At 47.3% G+C, this 18806-nt stretch overlaps 1 protein-coding gene across 3 annotated transcripts in view; it reads right to left on the reverse strand.

Moving 5' to 3' along the window:
• The window catches only part of MEGF11 (multiple EGF like domains 11), a 304098-nt gene that overhangs the window by 22062 nt on the left and 263230 nt on the right, over positions 1-18806 (reverse strand). For 2 of the 3 annotated variants that reach the window (XM_019533844.1, XM_019533843.1), the window contains exons 19-20: positions 15528-15656; positions 15165-15398 (exon numbers count right to left, since the gene is read on the reverse strand). In XM_019533844.1, coding sequence (XP_019389389.1) covers positions 15165-15398; positions 15528-15656 — 363 coding nt within the window. Of the gene's footprint in view, positions 1-8273; positions 8393-15164; positions 15399-15527; positions 15657-18806 lie in introns of all 3 variants that reach the window. The other variant, XM_019533845.1, reaches the window with a different exon arrangement.

An 18806-nucleotide genomic window follows, 5' to 3' on the forward strand; every position in this document is an offset into this window, starting at 1 on the left:
TGTTGAAATGATCTAATATTTCCTCCCAGTTTTTGGCTCACAAAAATTTTCAAGAAGTTGACTTTTCATCCCGACTTGGGACAGACAGGTCCTTGGGCTAGGAAAAAGAGGTGAAATTTTGAATACTCTCGCAGGATGGCAAACCTGGTTCCTGATCTGCTCGAGTTACTGTGGTCACTGTTTTGCAAACATTGGCATTTCCCATGCTACAGTATGTGACAACCCCTGTGCTTCTGCCATTTACCAGAGTTAGAAGGGAAAATGCTATGGGGAATTTCCAGGTGCAGGTACTGAATGCAACATCCACTTGTATTTCAGTCTTAGAATAAAAGCTACCTGCAGGTGCAATGCTCCATGTAGTATCAGCAGGAACAGTGCACAGCGTGCTTAAGGCTAACATGTTACACCCAGGTAATGAACATCAAGTGGCACTTTAGCCGGACGATTTGATATTCACTATTGTCAGACCAAACTTCATGCAGTACCACACTCATGCTTTTAATGCCCTGAGCATATCAGGTCAGCGATTATGAAGTTTGTTCAACCTGCCACTGGGTTTCAAGCCCATACATTCAAAATGTCAGAATTTTGAGCTGTTCTGGGTTCGAATCTTGTGTAGCTTAGGTGTGAATCCTATCTGAAAACTGCTGTCTCTGTGCTAAGACATGCAAAGCCATCTGATCTAATGGGGCATCTTAAAGAGGGTGAAGGACTCATGAAACTTTGGGCAAATCAGGGCTGAGTTACAAGCTAGGAACAGCACACAGGGCCAGGAAGATCCTTGGCGGCTGGGCAAAGTTACTAGCATTACAAACAGCTCAGTATGGGCCCTCTCCTCTTGTAATGTGCACCTGAGATTTTACAGGTGAGACTTAGGTTTATCCCAGTAACTCCTCCTGGGTTGTGGCTGGGACTGCGCATACAATACATTTAAAACAAGGACATGGGAATAAGGAAGTCTTGAGCTGTTTGGAGTAGTGAGAGTTGTGATAGGGTGCCTGTAGAATACACGGTGCCCCAAAGAGACATAGTGATGCCGTTGGACAAGCTGCTAAAGGCAATAGCAGCTGAGTGCAACCACTCAGCTAGGCATGGCCGGAGCAGGGAAGTTGGGCAATGGGCTTATTCCATGGAGGGAGGCCAGCTTCACTGCAGGTTCAAGCCTCAGGGAACCTCTGGGCTCCAAGAGGCCGAGGACTGCACAGAGGCAAAAGCTGGGGGGGGCTCCGTGCGCCCCAGGGTCAGTTTGGGCACATCTCGAAGGCATGAGAGGCAACTGGTCCCTTCTCTCTACCATCACTCTATCTGCAGAAGCTCCCTCTGTAACTGTACCAGCGATGAATAGCTACAAAGAGAACCACTGGCTGCATCTTCGCTGGCAACGCCTGTGTGACAAGCTGTCTAGCAGCGTGGGGTGGTGACAGACAGTGTAGTAATACGACAAAAATACAAGGGTTTGCCCCTGCGGGCAGCAAGACCACTGTGTGTGCAGGCTTCTAGCTTCTGGGACCTGGGCCCCAGTGTGCAGGATGCCTGTCTCCTGGCTGCCTTGAAGCAGGTGGGCAGAGCATGCATAAGACTGGGCACAGCCCTGGCTTGGGTGTGACAGGGCAAATCCAGCCACGTGTGTGTGAGAACAGTGTGGCTCAAGGGACAATACAAAGAGTCTCAAAATGAAGGGGAAAGCCCCAAGCCCTGTCCCCTGCACCATGAGCCAGAAAAACCAGAGCACATTCTGTGTCCAACATGCTGCACACTGGGATGAAAACAGCTAGAGATCAAGCCTGCGGGTCTTGTTGGGAACACTGTGGCGGGGAGGAAGGGGAAGCAGGACTCAGTGAGAGCAGGCTTTGCTGTGAATTATTCTTGTAAATGGTTTTATAAGCAGATACCCTTTCTCCTTAAAGAAGAAAACACCCCCCTTCCTGGGAGCTGACCAGAATAGGAGGTGGGGTGTTACAGAACACCAGGGAAGCCAGAGGCTGAGATGAGCCGGGGTCTCAAAGCCAGAGACTTCCCCTTGTGTAGCCACGCGAGGGCTGACATCAGGGGCTCCTCTCTGAGGAGGGATAAGGCTTCTTCCTGTGGAGTCCCGAGGCAGAGCTCCCTGTGCCCCCCAAAAGAGGCATTGTTTCTGTGACACCCCAACACAGGCAAAGAGTCAGGCCTCTGCCAGCAAACAGATAGTCTCTAGGTCTCTGACTGCTTCCCAGAAACCGCTCATGGGAGCACACACTGCATGTGTAAGCCCGTAGCTGCATGTGCAGAGTGGGGATTGTGTGCAGCTGGGTGCCTGGGTCACCACGCCGTGGTTCGCACACAGTAATGAGAGGCTGGAGGCCAGGTGTGCAAATGACACCTGCTATGTGCAGACGCACACTAGAGCAGGGCTGTAGCAGCAGCTCTGGGGGAGCGTCTCCAGTGCTGCTAATCTGCCTGCAAGAGGTGCACTAGTCCTCTGGCCTGGGGTGCAGAAGGTGAGGCTACACCAACTCAAGGGTCCCTTCTGGGCTGAGGTCTGGGACTCTATCACGGGCTGGCACCAGGGGCACAGAACTGCTGTTTCTGGTGCTTTATTCCTAGGTCCTCAACTCTCTCCCCCTACCTCTGTCAGTAAAAACAGGGTGTTATCAGCTCATTAGTCAGCTCCATAACCGCCTCTCTCCTAATTCCTGCATTCCCCAGGGATAGACCAGAAGCAGAGGCAGAGCTGACTGATTGCCTGGGGCATCTTCAATTCAAGTCACTGTGCATAGAGGCTGGGGACTGTACCCCTGCTTCTTGTGCTGGGCTGTGCTTGCATTGCTGTAGCAGATGAGACAGAAGCCACTCCTTGGTTTAACTCAGCATTTCCTCCTACTCTCTCTGCATGTCTTTTCATAGCCTCCAATGAGGTGAGCGCTGGCTCATGAAAGCATACGCAGCTGTGATTCAGTTAGTCTATAAGGTGCACCTCTCTATCTTGCCATCTGCCATCAAGGGAAGTCAGCATTGGTGGCAGTTATCACATGCTACCTGGAGACATAGTGTGGTCAAAGCAGACACAGCCAGGCAGCACCGAATCCACGAGAAGTAGGCAGCACTGTAACATATTCACACCGCGAGGAAACACACATCTTTGGCCAGGGGCAGAGGATGTAAATCGGCGCAGCTCCATGGACTCCATGGTTAGTTTACACCAGCTGGGCTGATGGCCCCATCCTCATCCATAAGAGTCTGAATTAGTAGCACAAATGCCATTTTTCATTTCAGCTGCACCTTTTAGGTTACATCTCTTAAGGTCTTAAGAGTTTCCATTAACTGCTTTATAGTTCCAGGATTATGACAACAGCTCACCAGCCTAAAGACTTGGTAAGAAATGCTCGGGGCCAGAGCTGATTTCTTCTTTTAATGAAATGATTTTGAGCCATTTCTGAGTTTTTAGAAAGCAATAATTATGACTGTGTGATTCCAGCTGTCCCTTTGTGCTGCTTTAATTTGTTAACACTCTCCAAGACGGAGGATTCTTTTAATCTTTACTGTGGAGAAATTGCTTCTGGCTGTTTTTTCTTTCATAGAGAATTTTGCTGCTGAAAAATCATATACCATAAATTGAACAGCTATGAGTTGAATTGAAAGCTACAGACTCCACACTCGGCAAAATCTCCACAAGAGCACTGCCTGCACAAAAATGTCACTATATATGCCTCCTTCAAGAGACACCTGGACAGATCACAGTGATGTCCTGGCCAGTTTGGCAAGCCTTGAATTTTCAAAGAAGCCTGAAGGAGTTAGGTACTTCTTTGGTCTTGCAGTTGTGCCACAGAAGTCAATGAGAGTTTTGCCATGGACTTCTTGGGGATGACAATCGGATTCTAGCCTACGTCTCGGAGGCCAGCTGAACACGGGACACCTATTCTGTATTTGCAGCCTCCATCCCTTTCTTTGGTAAGCTGAAGTCAAAGCTACTTTCATGATTTTTTTTGTGGTCAAATTCCTTTTTATGAGCTGGGTGTGAGCCAGCCAGCTTATTTCCAGTGACATTTCTCATTGTGTGTGAAGCTTTTGGTGGAATTTAGAACCCACTTTAATGGCTGCAGATCTTCAGGCTTTCAAGATTCAGGACAGGACCCCTAACAGCAATTGATTTTTACAATATCTGTAGCAGGCATCACTAGGGCTCCGGCACTGTGCTGCTCTTCTCCGCCAGTACGTGGGAGGGGTGGGGGGAGAAGGGGTAATAGTTCGGAGAGAACGAGGTGGGAATGTTCTCTCTGATCAGCCCTGCTGTCACACATCTGAAATCTATTTTTCTGACAAATGACCCTAAGACTAGTGAAAACACAGTGAAATGTTTTTGCTCCATGCCCGGCCGACTAGAGAGATGGGGCTGGATCTGCAGCATGTAGCCACAGAGAGTCCTTTCGGGAATGCCTCCATGAAACTCAGTGGGGGCTACGGGCTCTCAGCACCTTTGGGAACCTGTGTGCTCGCCCTCTTATGTCAGTGGCTAAAGGACTGAGCTACACAATGGAGACATGGAGTTACATGCTGAACGTCATTCCCTTACACCAGAAAATTTCAGGTGGTACATAGCAATGTGCATGCCGCTGCACAAGATACTAGATAAAGGCAATCCCTCAGTGGAGGATACCAGTCTAAGGCCCTGGAGGGACCACACATTTACAACAGTATGATCTACATCAGTTTTGCCCACGATGCATCTTGCGCTGGGATCCAGAGTGGACAGACAAGTAGCTATTCCAGGACACTGTTCACAGTAGGCACTGTTACAAAGTCTTGCCGCGAGGTGGCAGGGCGGGTACCAGCCTGTCTGCACCGGGCAAAGTGCTGTCCCGGGATGGAAAGTGACAGCTGGAACCTCATGCACATAACTCACACAGCTGCCGTTTTACTCCGCTTTTCCCCGGGTTACGCCACATCAGACACTACAATGCAAGCATTGACATCACCTGTGTGCTTCACTGCCAAGGCTGGTTATACAGGTACAAACAGGTCATCTGCCCAAGCCATAAGGAACAAGTCAATAAAGGGGGAGACATTCTGTCCCCACCAAAATCGATGTTCAAATTCCCACCGATTTCTTCTGAGCCAGGATTTCACCCAGGGATGCAACAGAGCCTCCCTTGTATGGAAAGAAGAGGGAACAGCAGAGAGCAACAAGCATGATTGCAGGCCTGGGAGGCAGGACTTCTGAGGAAAGGCTGAAAGAACCAGGGTTATTTAGCCTGGAGGAGAGAAGACTGAGGGGGGGATTTGATAATGGTCTTGAAATACCCGAAGGGCTATTACAGAGACGATGGAGATGGGCTTCTCTCTGTGGCTGAAGGGGATAGGACTAGGAGCAATGGCCTCAAGCTGAAGCAGGGGAAACTGAGGTTGGAGGTTAGGAGGAATATTTGAACGAGGAGGTGGCTGAGCACGGGAAGAGGCTGCCACAAGAAGCCGTGGAATCCCCACCCTTGAAAATGTTCAAGAGCTGGTTAGGTGGACACGTGGCTGGGATGGTTTCGTCAGGGATGATCCTACCTTGACCAGAGGACTGGACTAAGTAACCCCATAAGTCCTATTTTTCTATCATTTCTCTTATTGACCTCAAGCTTTGAACTCCAGGACTGGACTTACAGTCTTTAGGCCCCAGCGAGCAGCTGTCAAGGCCCTGACAGAAGGAGTCACCCGAACATAAGATGCCTCCTCTCCTGGTTCGAGTGTCTGAAAAGGATGGAGACCCACCGTATTTCCTCACGTGAGGTTTGCCTCATGCTAGAGTCCTGCCATCCCATGTGCAACTCTCCTATCAGACAGAACTTACTAGTGGCTATTTACTTTGTCTCTGTGTCGAGCCATCCCCAACGACCCTATTTCCCTAACGAATGTTCCTCGCTGCCTGCAGTGACTGCACCAGCCAGCCTAGGCAGCGCCTTCCCCTCCACTGCATCCTGACATGAATGTGACAAAGTGACTTTCTGCAGGAGCTGCCGGCTACACAGAGCAGGCAACCGTGAGGGGAGAGGAGCGGGCTTAGAGCAAGTGGAGGGATGGAGATGGGGAGAGGTGCATGAGAAGGGATGCAATGAAAATGCTGAAAGGGAGGGGAAATGACAGTGGGGGGGAAGCAGAGACCACCTGGAGCAATGCCACATGATGACATGCCGAGGCCCGAAGCTATGTCCAGTTGAAGAGGCCCCAGATGATAAAAATAATCCACAAAATCAGATTTTCGGGAAAGTTTAAGATAAATTTTTGTTTTTTCAGCACAAATTGATGAACTCAACATGAATAATAACTGTAGAGCAATCTATATGTATGTTTTTGTTATATTAGAATGACAATGTCCAGGGTTTTGTTTTTTTTTTGGAGGCCCCTCATATTGTGAGGCCCTAAGATGCATCTTAAGTAGCATAATCCTAAATCTGGCAGGGGCTCTCCAATGCAGTTTGCATTGACTCCCCTGGGCTCCTTCTGTGCCTCCCCAGTTAGGAAACAAGAGTGCTGGGCCTTGCTGCCTGCTGTCTCCTGCACCCCGGGGATGGCTATAAATCCAGTGGCCTGTGGTTTAGTCAGTCTCAGCACTGCAGAGAACTCCCCTGCCATTTTCTCCTCCTTTTCCCCCTGGCCCTGGTTCCTCCTGACCCTGGCTGGCCTGTGAATGAACACAGCCGCCGAGCCAGCTTGTGCAGTGGAGGCAGCACCGGGCAATGCACTGGAAGATGAAACTTGCTATAGCAGCTGTTAGGGATTTATCTGCTCTTCTGTCTTACTTGGCTGGAGAAGCACAGAGAGAAACCAAATGCTAGAAGTTGTCCTGGGCCAGACCATGCTGTAGAGCAGAAGTGTCAAAGTCAACAGGTCCCAGAGGGCAGATTGGGACTGCAGGGTGCCTTGCAGGCTGGAGCCAGACCCACCTCTGGCAGCAGGGCTAGTGGTAGTCAGGCTGAAACATCTCCAGCTGCCTGAGCCGCTGCGTTAATGCCCCTGCTGCTTACTCCGCTGCCAAAATCCCAGTCGATCCAGGATCCCCATGGGCCACGTGACACAGTTCCTAGGGCTAGATCCAGCCCACTGGTCATATATCTAACACTCCTGCTGGACAGCATTCTTATGAATAAGTAAGATCATGGGAAACCTAGAAGGATAGTCAGGCTATCTATCTAAGTGCACTCAAAATAATAAAAACCCCACTGTTTTACCATTTTAAACCCAAAGGGCAACTTTTCAACTGGCTGGAAGAAGGTGGATAGTCAGGGAAGGATATGGCTTCCAGGCTGGTCTGAATGCCCCCTCTGAGCTATTCAGGTTGCTGAGCTAGGCACCTGCTTTGGCCTCTTCTGAATCCACGTCAGTGACCACGGAAGGATTAGGAGGGTAGGATCCCCCCCATGGTTGACAATCCCCAGCATTTGTTCTCTCCATTTGGGAGGGAAAAGTGCACAAAGAAGGGAAACCACTGGTGTGGGAAAGGATACTGAACTAAATCCACTGATAAGCCAGTCCCCAGCTTTCCACATCTGCCTTAATTCTTCTCTGACAAATCTCTGGAGTGAACCTTCATATTACATTTCAATTAAACTTTCTTTCAATATCAGTAATTTTGTTAAAAGGAGGATGCAAGGAACCCCCACCCAATCCTTTCAGATAGTATAAAGATCTTTTTTGTTCTTAAATTGCCCTGGTGACTTTCTGGTTAGAAAAGCTACATCTGGACTGAAATGACATGGATGGCATCATTTTTTAAGCAGATACCCCCCAAGAAATCAATTTACGATGTTCTGCTAAAAAAGTACAGTGCTTGTTATAGCCCCACATGAAGAGTTATTCTCATTATTGAATGGTATCTCCATCACATGCCAAAGGCTGTGAAGCCCTTACTTACACGGAGTAGTACTCTGTGAATAGTCCCATCGAAGTCAATAGGAACAAGCATTGAACAAGATACTGCACAGCATGAAAAGGAGTTACATGATCTATCTCTCTAGAGAGGAGTTGCTAGTGTTTTCCAAAAGAGGAACATAATTTGGAGAAACTGGAGCCAACTGTCCCAGAGTTGTTGGGTTGAAACTCCAAGTATCCAGCATAGAAGCTATGCAGATACATGTATAGTCTGTATAGGAGAGCGGACCATTTTTTCCATAATTTAGGCTAATGTATTAGAGTTCTCCATTGCCAGAGTTTTAAGATGAGGCTGGCAGAAACCAGGAGCTGACAGACATTACTTTGGTACATTTCCTTCAACTGCTAAGAACATTGCTAGAGTGGGGTGTGATCATATCTACCTTACTGGAGCTGCTCCCATCCAGATTATTGGTAAAGAAGCGTGAAGTCACACCACATGACAGAGTATGGTAGCTTGGATTGGAAAAACAGTGTACACTGCCGCTACCTTGAGATACATCTGGGAAGAAAACAAGTCATCACAAAAGACTCTGGAAGCCATAACGGTACTTTGGGTAAAATACCTTAAGAGATCAGATTCCAAAAAAACTGATAAGCATTTTGTTACACTGCATATATCTCCAGAGCAGTTAAACTATCTTGGATTGCCTGAGCCCAGCGTGGAGTTTTTTACTGATGCTATTATGACAAGAACCACTGCAAATCAGTTATAAAAGTAAAACAGCATTGAGTTTTATCATCTGGAAGATGCTCATTAAAAATAAAAGTATTTGCTGGTTATCAAATTGTATTATATTTAGTGGAAAAAATGCAAACCCCAGAGAGTGGTAAATCTCACATATTCCTCCTACAGATGAAAACCAGCTAATGGTCACTTCATGAAAATAATCATATATTTAAGAAAGCTTTAATTATAACTTTTTAATACAGGAAGTGCAAGTAACATTAGGTCCAATAAGTATTTGTGCCAATGCAGTTAGCACATCTACTACCGCCATCTGATCAAAGACATAAGAAAGGAAATGCTGTACCACTGAAATGCAAACAGTGATAGTTGTACTGGTAAGTAAAAGGCCCTGCTACATACTGCTTTTGTTAGCTATGAATACACTTATTGTACCAAATAACGTACCAGGGAAAGCATTTATTCTGCACTGCCATTTTAGTTAGCAGCACCAATCCTGACTTTTGTTTTGTCTAGGTTTGACGAGAAATTGTTTAAATTTGCCTTTGAATAGCAGCAGCAAAGACGGGCTGTTAAAAAACGAACCAGCGCGTTTACGCGAGCCAGGCTTTGCACGCAAGCCAGGCATCGGCGTTACGGCTGCTCGTGTGCTTTGCTCTGCTGACATCTTGTGGAGAGCTCGGTTCAGTTGAACAGACTGCGTGTCCCGTTTCCAAGACTGGCTCCCCCAGGCTGGGCCCGGACACAGGTGAGCCTGTAGGATGCAGCGTGAAGAAGCCGCCCCTGCAAACACCCCTATGACCAGACAGGCTGAGCGACTGCTTCATGCTCCATCCTGGGTTACCAGGGCCCTTTTGGCAAGACTGGCTTGGCAGCCAGCAGAGTTTGACTTCAAGAGGTTGGCTCTACAGTGCGGGAACTCCAACTTCAGCTTTTAGCTCCAGGTACATCAGCAAATTTTGTGCTAACGTCAGAGTTTTGGGATCCAGGGCCTGGAAAGATCGAGGCCAGTGCTCTGTATTCTGGTCACATCTAACACAGCTGGCTTACTGGTCTATATACCTAACTCTTTCAGCTGGGGCTTGGCTGCATCCCATAGCATCCCAGGGACCAAATTTGTGTTTGGGTGGTCAGGTGCCATAGTGCGAGGGGCAGGATAAATCCCTCCAGACTTTCACGGATATGGAGTAAACATTCAGCACAGGCAATTCTGCACAGTGCTGGGGCCATGGAGATGGGATGGCCTGCCAGGACCTCGCCATCTCTTATAACTATAATTATGTGACACTAACAATAGAATAACAGGCAACAGCCGCCACTCTGTGACCGTAAACGAGACCTGAGACCAGAACCCCAACTGAACAACCATTATGGGCTCATCAGAAATGCAGTAGCTTGCTCACAGCCTCAGACCTGCTTTAGAGGGAGAATAAATGTTCGCTAGACTAGCTCAGGTCCTCCATGCTCCTAAAGACAAGGGAGCTTCAGTTTCAGCCTCACCAGACCAGACCGGGTTGGTCCCATGCAGAGCAGTGGTATGCCGTAGGGCAGTGGTACCCAACTTCACTGGCCCCTAAGCTACACCACTAAGCTAGAAAGCAGCATTGCGCTTTGCTCCCTTTCAACCTTAGTTCAAACTCTTTCATTTTCTGTGGCTTCAAGCAATGCCAGAGGGACCTGAAGGCAACACACTGCCCATAAGTCATGGGTTGGGGAACCATGGACCTACAGCATCACTCAAGTATCTGTCAGTATTGTGCGGGATCCTAGCTGAGCGCAGAAAATCAAACCCGCAACCTCCTGGCTGGGAGGCGACTGCTAATCTCTGAGTCGAACTCTGCGTCATCTGTGATGTCCCCTCTCACATCTGGAGAAGAACGAGCCGTGAAAAGCAGTTGGAAGAAAAAGGGACCACGCTGCCCTGTTTCCTGGATGATTGAATCTGACTTGTACACAAATCTGAATTGCCAACAACCTTGTAATCCTTTGCTGCATGCAGCCTCATGCACCCAGGATTACTTCCATGCAATTTTGTTTGACTCAGGATGATTTACCCTGATAGCACCATCCACTTTCATTTAGCCATGAAGGGCTCACAAGCACTGCTTAAAAACTCCAGTGCAGGAGCACTGCCACCCCGGTTCAAAAACAATCTCTTTACAACTAGACTTGTACTACTCTGAGCTGTAAGCAAGGGATTTATATTTAATGATACCATAAGGGGCAAGGAAACAAGCAATGTAATAAGCTAGGATGAGTCTGCTGCAGTAGGGCCACACTTGAACCTCAAGGCTCAGTTCTGCAAGTGCAGAACCCTCCTGCCTCAGACCCGTGAAGCAATGACATGTGGACCTGTCAGTGGACAAGGAGGTCCAGTAAGGCTGGATGATGACCAGACTGCTCAGCCCATTGCAAGGTCAAATTCCCACTGCCTTCAATTGGACCCTGAATAGAATAGGAGTCAGGGATCAGGAGGTAACAGTGAAGACAGAAGGATTTGCACACGCCTATCACCTGGTGGGATCAGGACGGTGAATATGAAATGAGGAAATGACAGTGGGGCCTGGGGTCAAGTCACAACGGGAGGAGATCGGTAAGGAAACAAACACCTTAAATGCAAACCTGCCCAAACACTGCAGCTGCATGTTGTTTTCTACCTCCTTCCTTGTCACGATCCCATGATGGGCTCTACTACCCCGGGCACAGGATCTGCAGAGCAGGTGGAGTCTATATGGCTACAGAGCCCACCTAGGCAGAGCTGGCTCTTAACCAGTCATGTCCATCACTGTCCTAATTCGACAGTAAGCTCTTCATGGTGGGAGCCATGTCACTTCTTGTGTCTGTGAAGTGCTCTGCTTTCCCCAGGAGTCTTAGTGTGGAATTCACCCCTGGGATGGAAACATTCACAAGGCCCTGCACATCCCTTAACCTCACGGGACTCTGTGCTGTCCTTATTCAGGCAAAATGCACACTGGAGTCCATAGGTGATGAAGCTCTGTCCTTCCTGGCCAGTGGCAGAACAGCTACAGCTAGTTAAAAGGCTGCTCCATATGTCTGAAAGTGAATTTAGAGAACCCCAGTAGCTCCTGGAACTGGGTAGAAATGTTCATATAATATTCTGGCATCAGTCCACAAGCCAAACTCCAATGTCAGTCTGAAGTCTAAGTGACCTGTAGGCAGCACTGGAGTTCTCTCTCACGGTCCACTACAGCATGTGCACGCGCATGTACACACACACACACACACACACACACACACACACACACGTAGTCATCTAGCCAGACTGCCAGCTGCTATTTCCCAACTGTGCTCCTGTCTCAGCCTCTCCTCCTCAATTCCCTGCTGAAGAAGCTGTGTGGGCTCTGTCTCCTGGCTTTCTGATCTAAAGACAGAGTGGCTTGTCCTTTGCTGGTCCTTTTCTGCTACTTCTGACAGCACAGTATATCTTTTGACCAGCCCCTGTGGGCTAGGGAAAAGCTCTGTTTTGGTGACTGCTGTAAAAAGTGATGGCTGCTCTAGCTCCACTCCAGGTTCCTGAGCAATCCAAATTCTATTGTCAGGAGAACTGACTTGAGGAAAAAGATCTGGAAAATGGTCTCAGCTTTCCACCAGAGGATTAGATGTGAGATGGGTCTGGAGTAATCAAATTATTCAGTGTTCCTCTAGGGAAGCCCAGACAATTATACCCAACCCTAATCAGCACTGCTCAAAAAGCCAAGAAGAGGGCATTTCAGCCTTTGTCTAATCCATCCTGAACAGGGCACTGAAAGGATTTAACTTTCTGCCTTTGCACCAGACACAGAAGTCACTTCTGCATGCAGAAGATAGTTAGTCAACACCCTGGAAATTGCTTCTTTTGCACCTGCAGCAGCTTGACAGCTAGGCTGACACCTGGAAGTGGCCAGGCTTCTTGGGGTACAATGTGCTCTCGGCTGGAAGTTTGCAGTTCAGAGGAAGGATATGGCTAGGGTTGCCAACCAAAGACTTTTTTTTTTTTTTTTTTTTAAACTAACAATCTGCACTTTTTACGGACAACCAAACTTTTTTACTGATATATGTTTTACATAATGCAAATGTAAACCTTCTGCCAGACCCTGGACAAATTTAGGGGCTTAACACCAACCACAGTAAAAATGTTTGGGTATCAGTAAAAAGTTTGCAGATTAATTAAAGCTTGCAGATTGATCTAATTAATTTTTTTTCTTGGGTTGGCAAGCCTGCTTGGGCAGTGGCTTTATACCTTGCTGCCCCCACCTCAGGGCTTCCTACTCATCCCCACATCCTGATGCCCCAGACAGCACTCCACACCATGCTGCTCCCCATCAGCCCATCCCCTCACTAGTCCTGCCACCCCCTCCAAGTATGGACCCCAAAAGAAGGACTAGTATCTGCCTACCTATGAGGCAACAAGTGTTACTACCATATGGGACACAGCAGCAGCAGCACATGATTGGTGATGGAAAAGGAAGCTATGGAAACTCCTGTGAACTACAAAGCTTTCACAAGAGCTCTGTGTAGGATGCGCTTCTGCTCAAATACCAGTTGGGGCTGCTCTGCTCTGTCTGCCCTTCATTGCTGGCCTCCAGCTTCTTTCTGACAATAGAGCTTTAATCAAGCTCCTAGTTGCTTAGTGTTTTTTTAAACAGTGGCTCCATTTTTCATGGATTTCACGGACTGGCATTTTTAACTTTATTTTTGATGAACTGTCCATACATTTATAGATAGTTGGCAACCCTGGATGTGGCATAAACAGAGTCACCAGCTCAGGGAAGGAAGGCTTCCCTGGCTAAACCTGGGCTACTGTAATCTTTAGTTTTATGAATTTACCTATGTGGCCAGTGAGGAGACTAGTTCTGTTTAAGGATGAGAAAGCATCAAACCCCCAACACTAGCAGGCATTTTGCCTGGAGGAAGAATGTCAGATGGGGATGCCATCAGGTGAACTGGGAAGCTCTCCATGAGTAGTAAATCAAAAAGCCAGCCAGCTGGTATGGTCCATACTCCCCTGGCTGGATGGGCAGCTCATCTATCCAGAAATGCAGAACCTCAGCAATAGTTCTCTCTTTATTTTCCAATTTGCAAATTGTGCCTCTCCCAGACAGTGGGTACCACATACCTTCATTGTAAATCAATGCAGATAAATTAAATTGAGACAGCCTTGTACAGAAGTTGGTGGCTGGCCAACCTGAACTCGATGAATGGCTGGGGCATTCAGAATGTTCATCTCTGCCTGGAGCACAGCTTCCTAGCGTGGACTTTACACCATGTCCTATGAGACCCACCCTTGCACCTATGTGCTACAGTGGTCTCTGCCATGACTTAAAGCCAGTTAGAGAGGGGATCTAAGGTGGATTTCCTGTAACTACTAGGTGGAACAGGCAAGAGTTTAGGCTGAGCTGATGAAGGCATAGATAGCTGAAATGGGGTAGGCCACCACAGGCAAGCATGTCCACAGCAGATGGACCAAGGTCCTGGGGCCATCACAGGACCCAGACCCCGAAGAAACCCAAGCAGTAACAGAGGCTGATGAGCTTGTGCTCTCTCTTCTGCAGGGACAGATTTCCTCCAACACATATCCTGTTTCAGGAATGGTCAAGAAATGGCAGCCAATTACTCCCAAGGAATTATATCACCTTCTCTAATCCTTCCCACCTCCTCCTATAAGGCCCTGGCTTACTCAGGGAGCCAGGTCATCACTCAGACACGGCAACAACCTCCTGGGATCCAAGCATCTTCTGACTATAGATAGGAAAGGGAGGCAATGCAGAATTGTTGAAAATGCACACTAGATGAGTCTCTGCCAGGTCTGGGAGCCTCTGTTCACCCTAGTACCTGAAGTACCAGCCTGTTATTCATTTACGGGAAAGCAGAACAAACCCAAACTAGAAGGCTAGCACTGATGGGCACAACCCAGCAAAGAAAAGAAAGAAAACCACCTACTATCCTATTCTTCATTAGTTAGGGAAGAAGGGAGAGGGTGAAAAGTCACTAATGCCTAGACAAGTCATCAAGAAGAGTGGCCCCCAGTTACAGGAGAAGAAGATGGACACAAGCGAGGGGGACCATCTGCTATTAAACCCCACTTGATAACATCAGAAGACACTGTGTTGGTTATCTGGCCTTATCTATAGTGGTTTTGGAGGATGGTTCCTGAGGGGACAAAGGCAACTCTTAATGGGAGGGAGCTATCTGCAACAGAAGACACAACTGCCAGGTACAATCCATGGATCACCACACTCCTTGAAGTTCCCCGACTGTAAAAACCTGATCCTACTGTCCCTATGTAGGGAAAACTTTTATTGGCTTCAATGCAAGGACTGGGCCTCATGCAATAAACACAGCACAGATCCCATAGCCATCTGGCAGTATATGATACTTGATCTCCCATGCACAGGGCAGGTTATATCAGCTTTGTGTTAGGTTTGCTTTCCCAATCCTGGATGAAGACCACCACATTTGGGGGAAGAACGTAGGTGTAATTTTTTTCTGTGGCTAAATGTTGCACATTATACATAACAGAAGCTCATTCTTTTCCCTACACGCAGTAATGTGAATGCACATTCGATTAACATAAAAAGACCCTTACCAGAAAGTGAGTAATCTGTATTAGTCATCCTCATGGCTGGAGTGTAAGATACACTTGGCATGTCATGCCCCTTCTCCTTCTGTTTCCGTCGATACCACACAAACAGTGCCAGCAAGACCATAATAATTAGAAGGAGAATAATAATTCCAATGATTGCTCCCACTGAATGCCTCTCTGATCCAAGAGCAGGGCTAATTTTAGTATAGGGATTTAATTCTTCCATCATAAGAGCCGCTGTTAAAAGTAATTCATAACACACTGTAAATTGAATGGCACAATTCATCTTTCAAAGATTTCTTTTCAGCAAGAACATCATTGTAAAGGGGGGAAAAAAACCCTAAAGCACACAGAATTTCCCCGTACCTTGATCACACCTGATCCCTTTGAAGCCTGGGCTGCAGTAGCAGGTTCCTGTGACGTGATCACACGTTGCATTGTTCATACATTCGCACAGCTGTTTGCAACCATAGCCAAACGTTCCAGGTGGGCACTCTGCAAAGGCAAACCAAAGGGTTGGAGAACTACTTACAACTTTTATCAAGAGAAGATGAAATCCTTGTTCTGTTAAAGTCAATGGCAACTTCAGCAGGGGGCAGGACTTTATCCAGAATGTTCACCTGAACATATTACAATGAACTTGTATTAATTGTGGGTGTGCTATTTGGGTTTTAATGTCCCTTCTGGAAAAGTCTTATAGGACTTTATATGGGTGAAACCAACCTGGTTCTACAGGAATTAAAAATGCTCCCAGGCAATTATCGTAATAGGCTATAGGATTTAATAGAGAATGAGGTCCATTCCACAGACTTTCAGAAGATGTTTTGTATGTTCTAGAGAGAGGTTATCACTCTTCATTAATTCTGCAGAACCTTTCCATACGAGTTGCAAATGTAATTTTTAATGTACATTTAGAGGAACCCAATGGTTCCTCTAAACAGAGAGAGCACATGTATTTATAATTATCCTCACTAATACCAAAAGATGAGCATTATAATGTAGATGGAATTACAAAATTGAGCACCTGAATGGCTTGGTTTGCTTGGCTTATACAATATCAGGCTTCCTGTATTTCTATCACAGACAAAATGATTGAATGTCCAACTGAAAAATTTATTCATACAATTACCATGATGGCCTATTACAATAAATCTGCAGGCAGCTTATTATGCTTCTTCGGGCAACATTCAATAACAAATTGAAAGAAAAGCCATAAACAAGTTCTGGCATCTCTTACTACTTTCTATAGGGAAGGCGCTTTATTGAATGCAGACTCACTTGCTACGTTTCTTCATAATAAATGTTGCTGGTTTGAAGATGCGACTTCCTGTATTTTATTACAGAGGGCTTGCATAGCATGGTAATACCCACCCAATGCCAACCTTCAATAAGTAACTTCCAGTAGTCAAGTGTTCATATTAAGTAACTAATTTTAACCAGCATCTGTACAATGATTTGCAATACTTTCAGTAAGTTATAAAACTGTCTCTCTCTCTCATTATGCATGCCATTGCCTCAATGAGAAATAATAAAATGGTGCTAATTAGCACTCATGCTTATATTAACCTGCAGTCAATTTAAAACATGGGACATTTGTGGCCTCAGTTTTCAGCATTTCATCACTAGAAAAGTATTAGCATTTGTGTGCTTCACCTTCACACACAGCTTTGATGACCGGCCCAAGCAGGATTTAGAGATTTAGACCTCTGCATGGATAAAGGAGAGCCCCAGAGTCATAATGGTGTATAGCAGAGCTATCTAACAAGAGGGCTTTGGAAGGCGACAGGAACCCTTAGGTTTCAGGGCATATACATGCTCTAATGATTTAGGGGGCCAATCTTTCTGGCAGGCATGCCAAGAATTGGCTTCACCCCCCCCCGCAAGCATCACTCTGATCCCCTTCCCCGGTCCAACCTGCTGCTCTTTTGCACCTTGCCCTGGGCTCCCTGCCCTATGTACTATGTCCTGCCTGTCCCCTTCTTGATTTGCCATGTGCCACACACAGGCTGTGCATGCCACAGGTTGGCCAACCCTGCTCTACTTGACATGGGCAGGTGAAACGCTAATGCGAAAGCAGGTTATTCTCTACGGGTGCTATGTCCATGCTTCGACGCGTTCTAATTAACCGAGTCTAATTAGAACATTCCACTGTGCTGTAGCATCGTGTGTACCCAGCCTCCCACGTTTCAAAATGGTGGTGGAGGTGCTTTAACTAAAACTCGTTAAGTGACCCCATGGCCCTTTTGAAATGCAGGATGCTGAATATATGTGATGCTGTGGCATTTGAATTAGAGCAGCTGTCCAGAAGCCACTGTAATTAAAATGTCCTTCCCTCCCCCACACCTGGAGCACATATATAGACATCCTAAATGCTTCCTATACCTTTCTGTGCAAAACCTGGTACTAGGTCATACTGGGGAAAAGATACTGGGCTAACAGCCTGTTAGTTTATTCCAGGAGAAAATTTCCTATTACGTGGGCAGTTGCCGTAAGTGTGCGTACCAATGGACAGCTAACATACGAATCAGTCGTTTGTATAGTTACCATGACTGCATGACATGCAGAGTCCAGAGCTGAGCAAGCAAGCCGGGCCCATGGACACACAGCCAGGACCAGTCCCTGTCTGCGCATTATGAGCGTGGGGTCCTGCATCTCATGCAGACATCCAAAAGGCTGAAGAGGGCTCAGACATACTGAGGAGTTTGAGATGGAGCAGACTCCCAATTTGAGCATATTATGACATATTATGGCTTCACCCGGGTGCAAGCAGAGAAAACCACAGGGGCCAATGTCACGAGAAGGTGAGCTGGAATTCACATAAACGTGAGGGAATTCTCTCCTGATTTACTGCATTAGACAAGCAGGTAATTATTCAGCTCCAGCCTTTCCAGTTTCCAGCGGCCTATACTTTGCTGCCCCAAGAAGCTGTTTAGCACAGGGTGTTAAATACGCCAGCAGGCGACTGACAACACTCACAATAATGTCTGCCAGTCTCCTTGTGAGGTAATTGGAGTCCGTTGTTAAACACTCCCTCACAATGCCAGTTAAATACACATCTTTCCCCAAATGCCGTGCCCCCACGCCCTTCACTGATGCTAAGCTCTTGCCTGCTGATCCCTTTGCAGTGAAAAGCCTGACACTTTGCACAGGGTCACACCTACTGCACAGCAGAAACAGCAGGAGCACATCACTGCAGGTGAGATCCTGACCCGGGCTAAGGAGCAAAGGTCCCCTACGCCCCTTCTGTGGGCAGCTCAGACCTTGTGGCCAGGCTTGTAGACTCTTTGCTCCCTCCCTGGAGCAAATGAGCAGAGAATGGGCAGAGCGCCAGCTCTGTTCTCTGCACCGTGTTCTTGGCCGCAGTAATTGTGTGGTAAATTATGCATTGGGAGCTAATGACTAGCTCTTGGAAGTAGGGCGGGCCTCTGAGCTATGTCTCCACCAAGGGCTACTTGTGGGGTGGTGCAGGTCACACATCACCTCTTTCTGAAGGCTGTGTCTGTGGTTCTGGCCCTTAAAGGCTCTGCCTGGTGATACCATATCAAGTCTGCAAGTCTGAGGGGATGCTGCGGCTAGTAAAGCGACCAAAACGCTGGCTTGCATCCATAGATGCTTCTCGAGCAAATCCTGGGACGTCATTCTCCC

This window comes from Crocodylus porosus, unplaced genomic scaffold (assembly GCF_001723895.1).
Source record: "Crocodylus porosus isolate Cpor-Errol unplaced genomic scaffold, CroPor_comp1, whole genome shotgun sequence".
NCBI classification, from domain to species: domain Eukaryota; kingdom Metazoa; phylum Chordata; order Crocodylia; family Crocodylidae; genus Crocodylus; species Crocodylus porosus.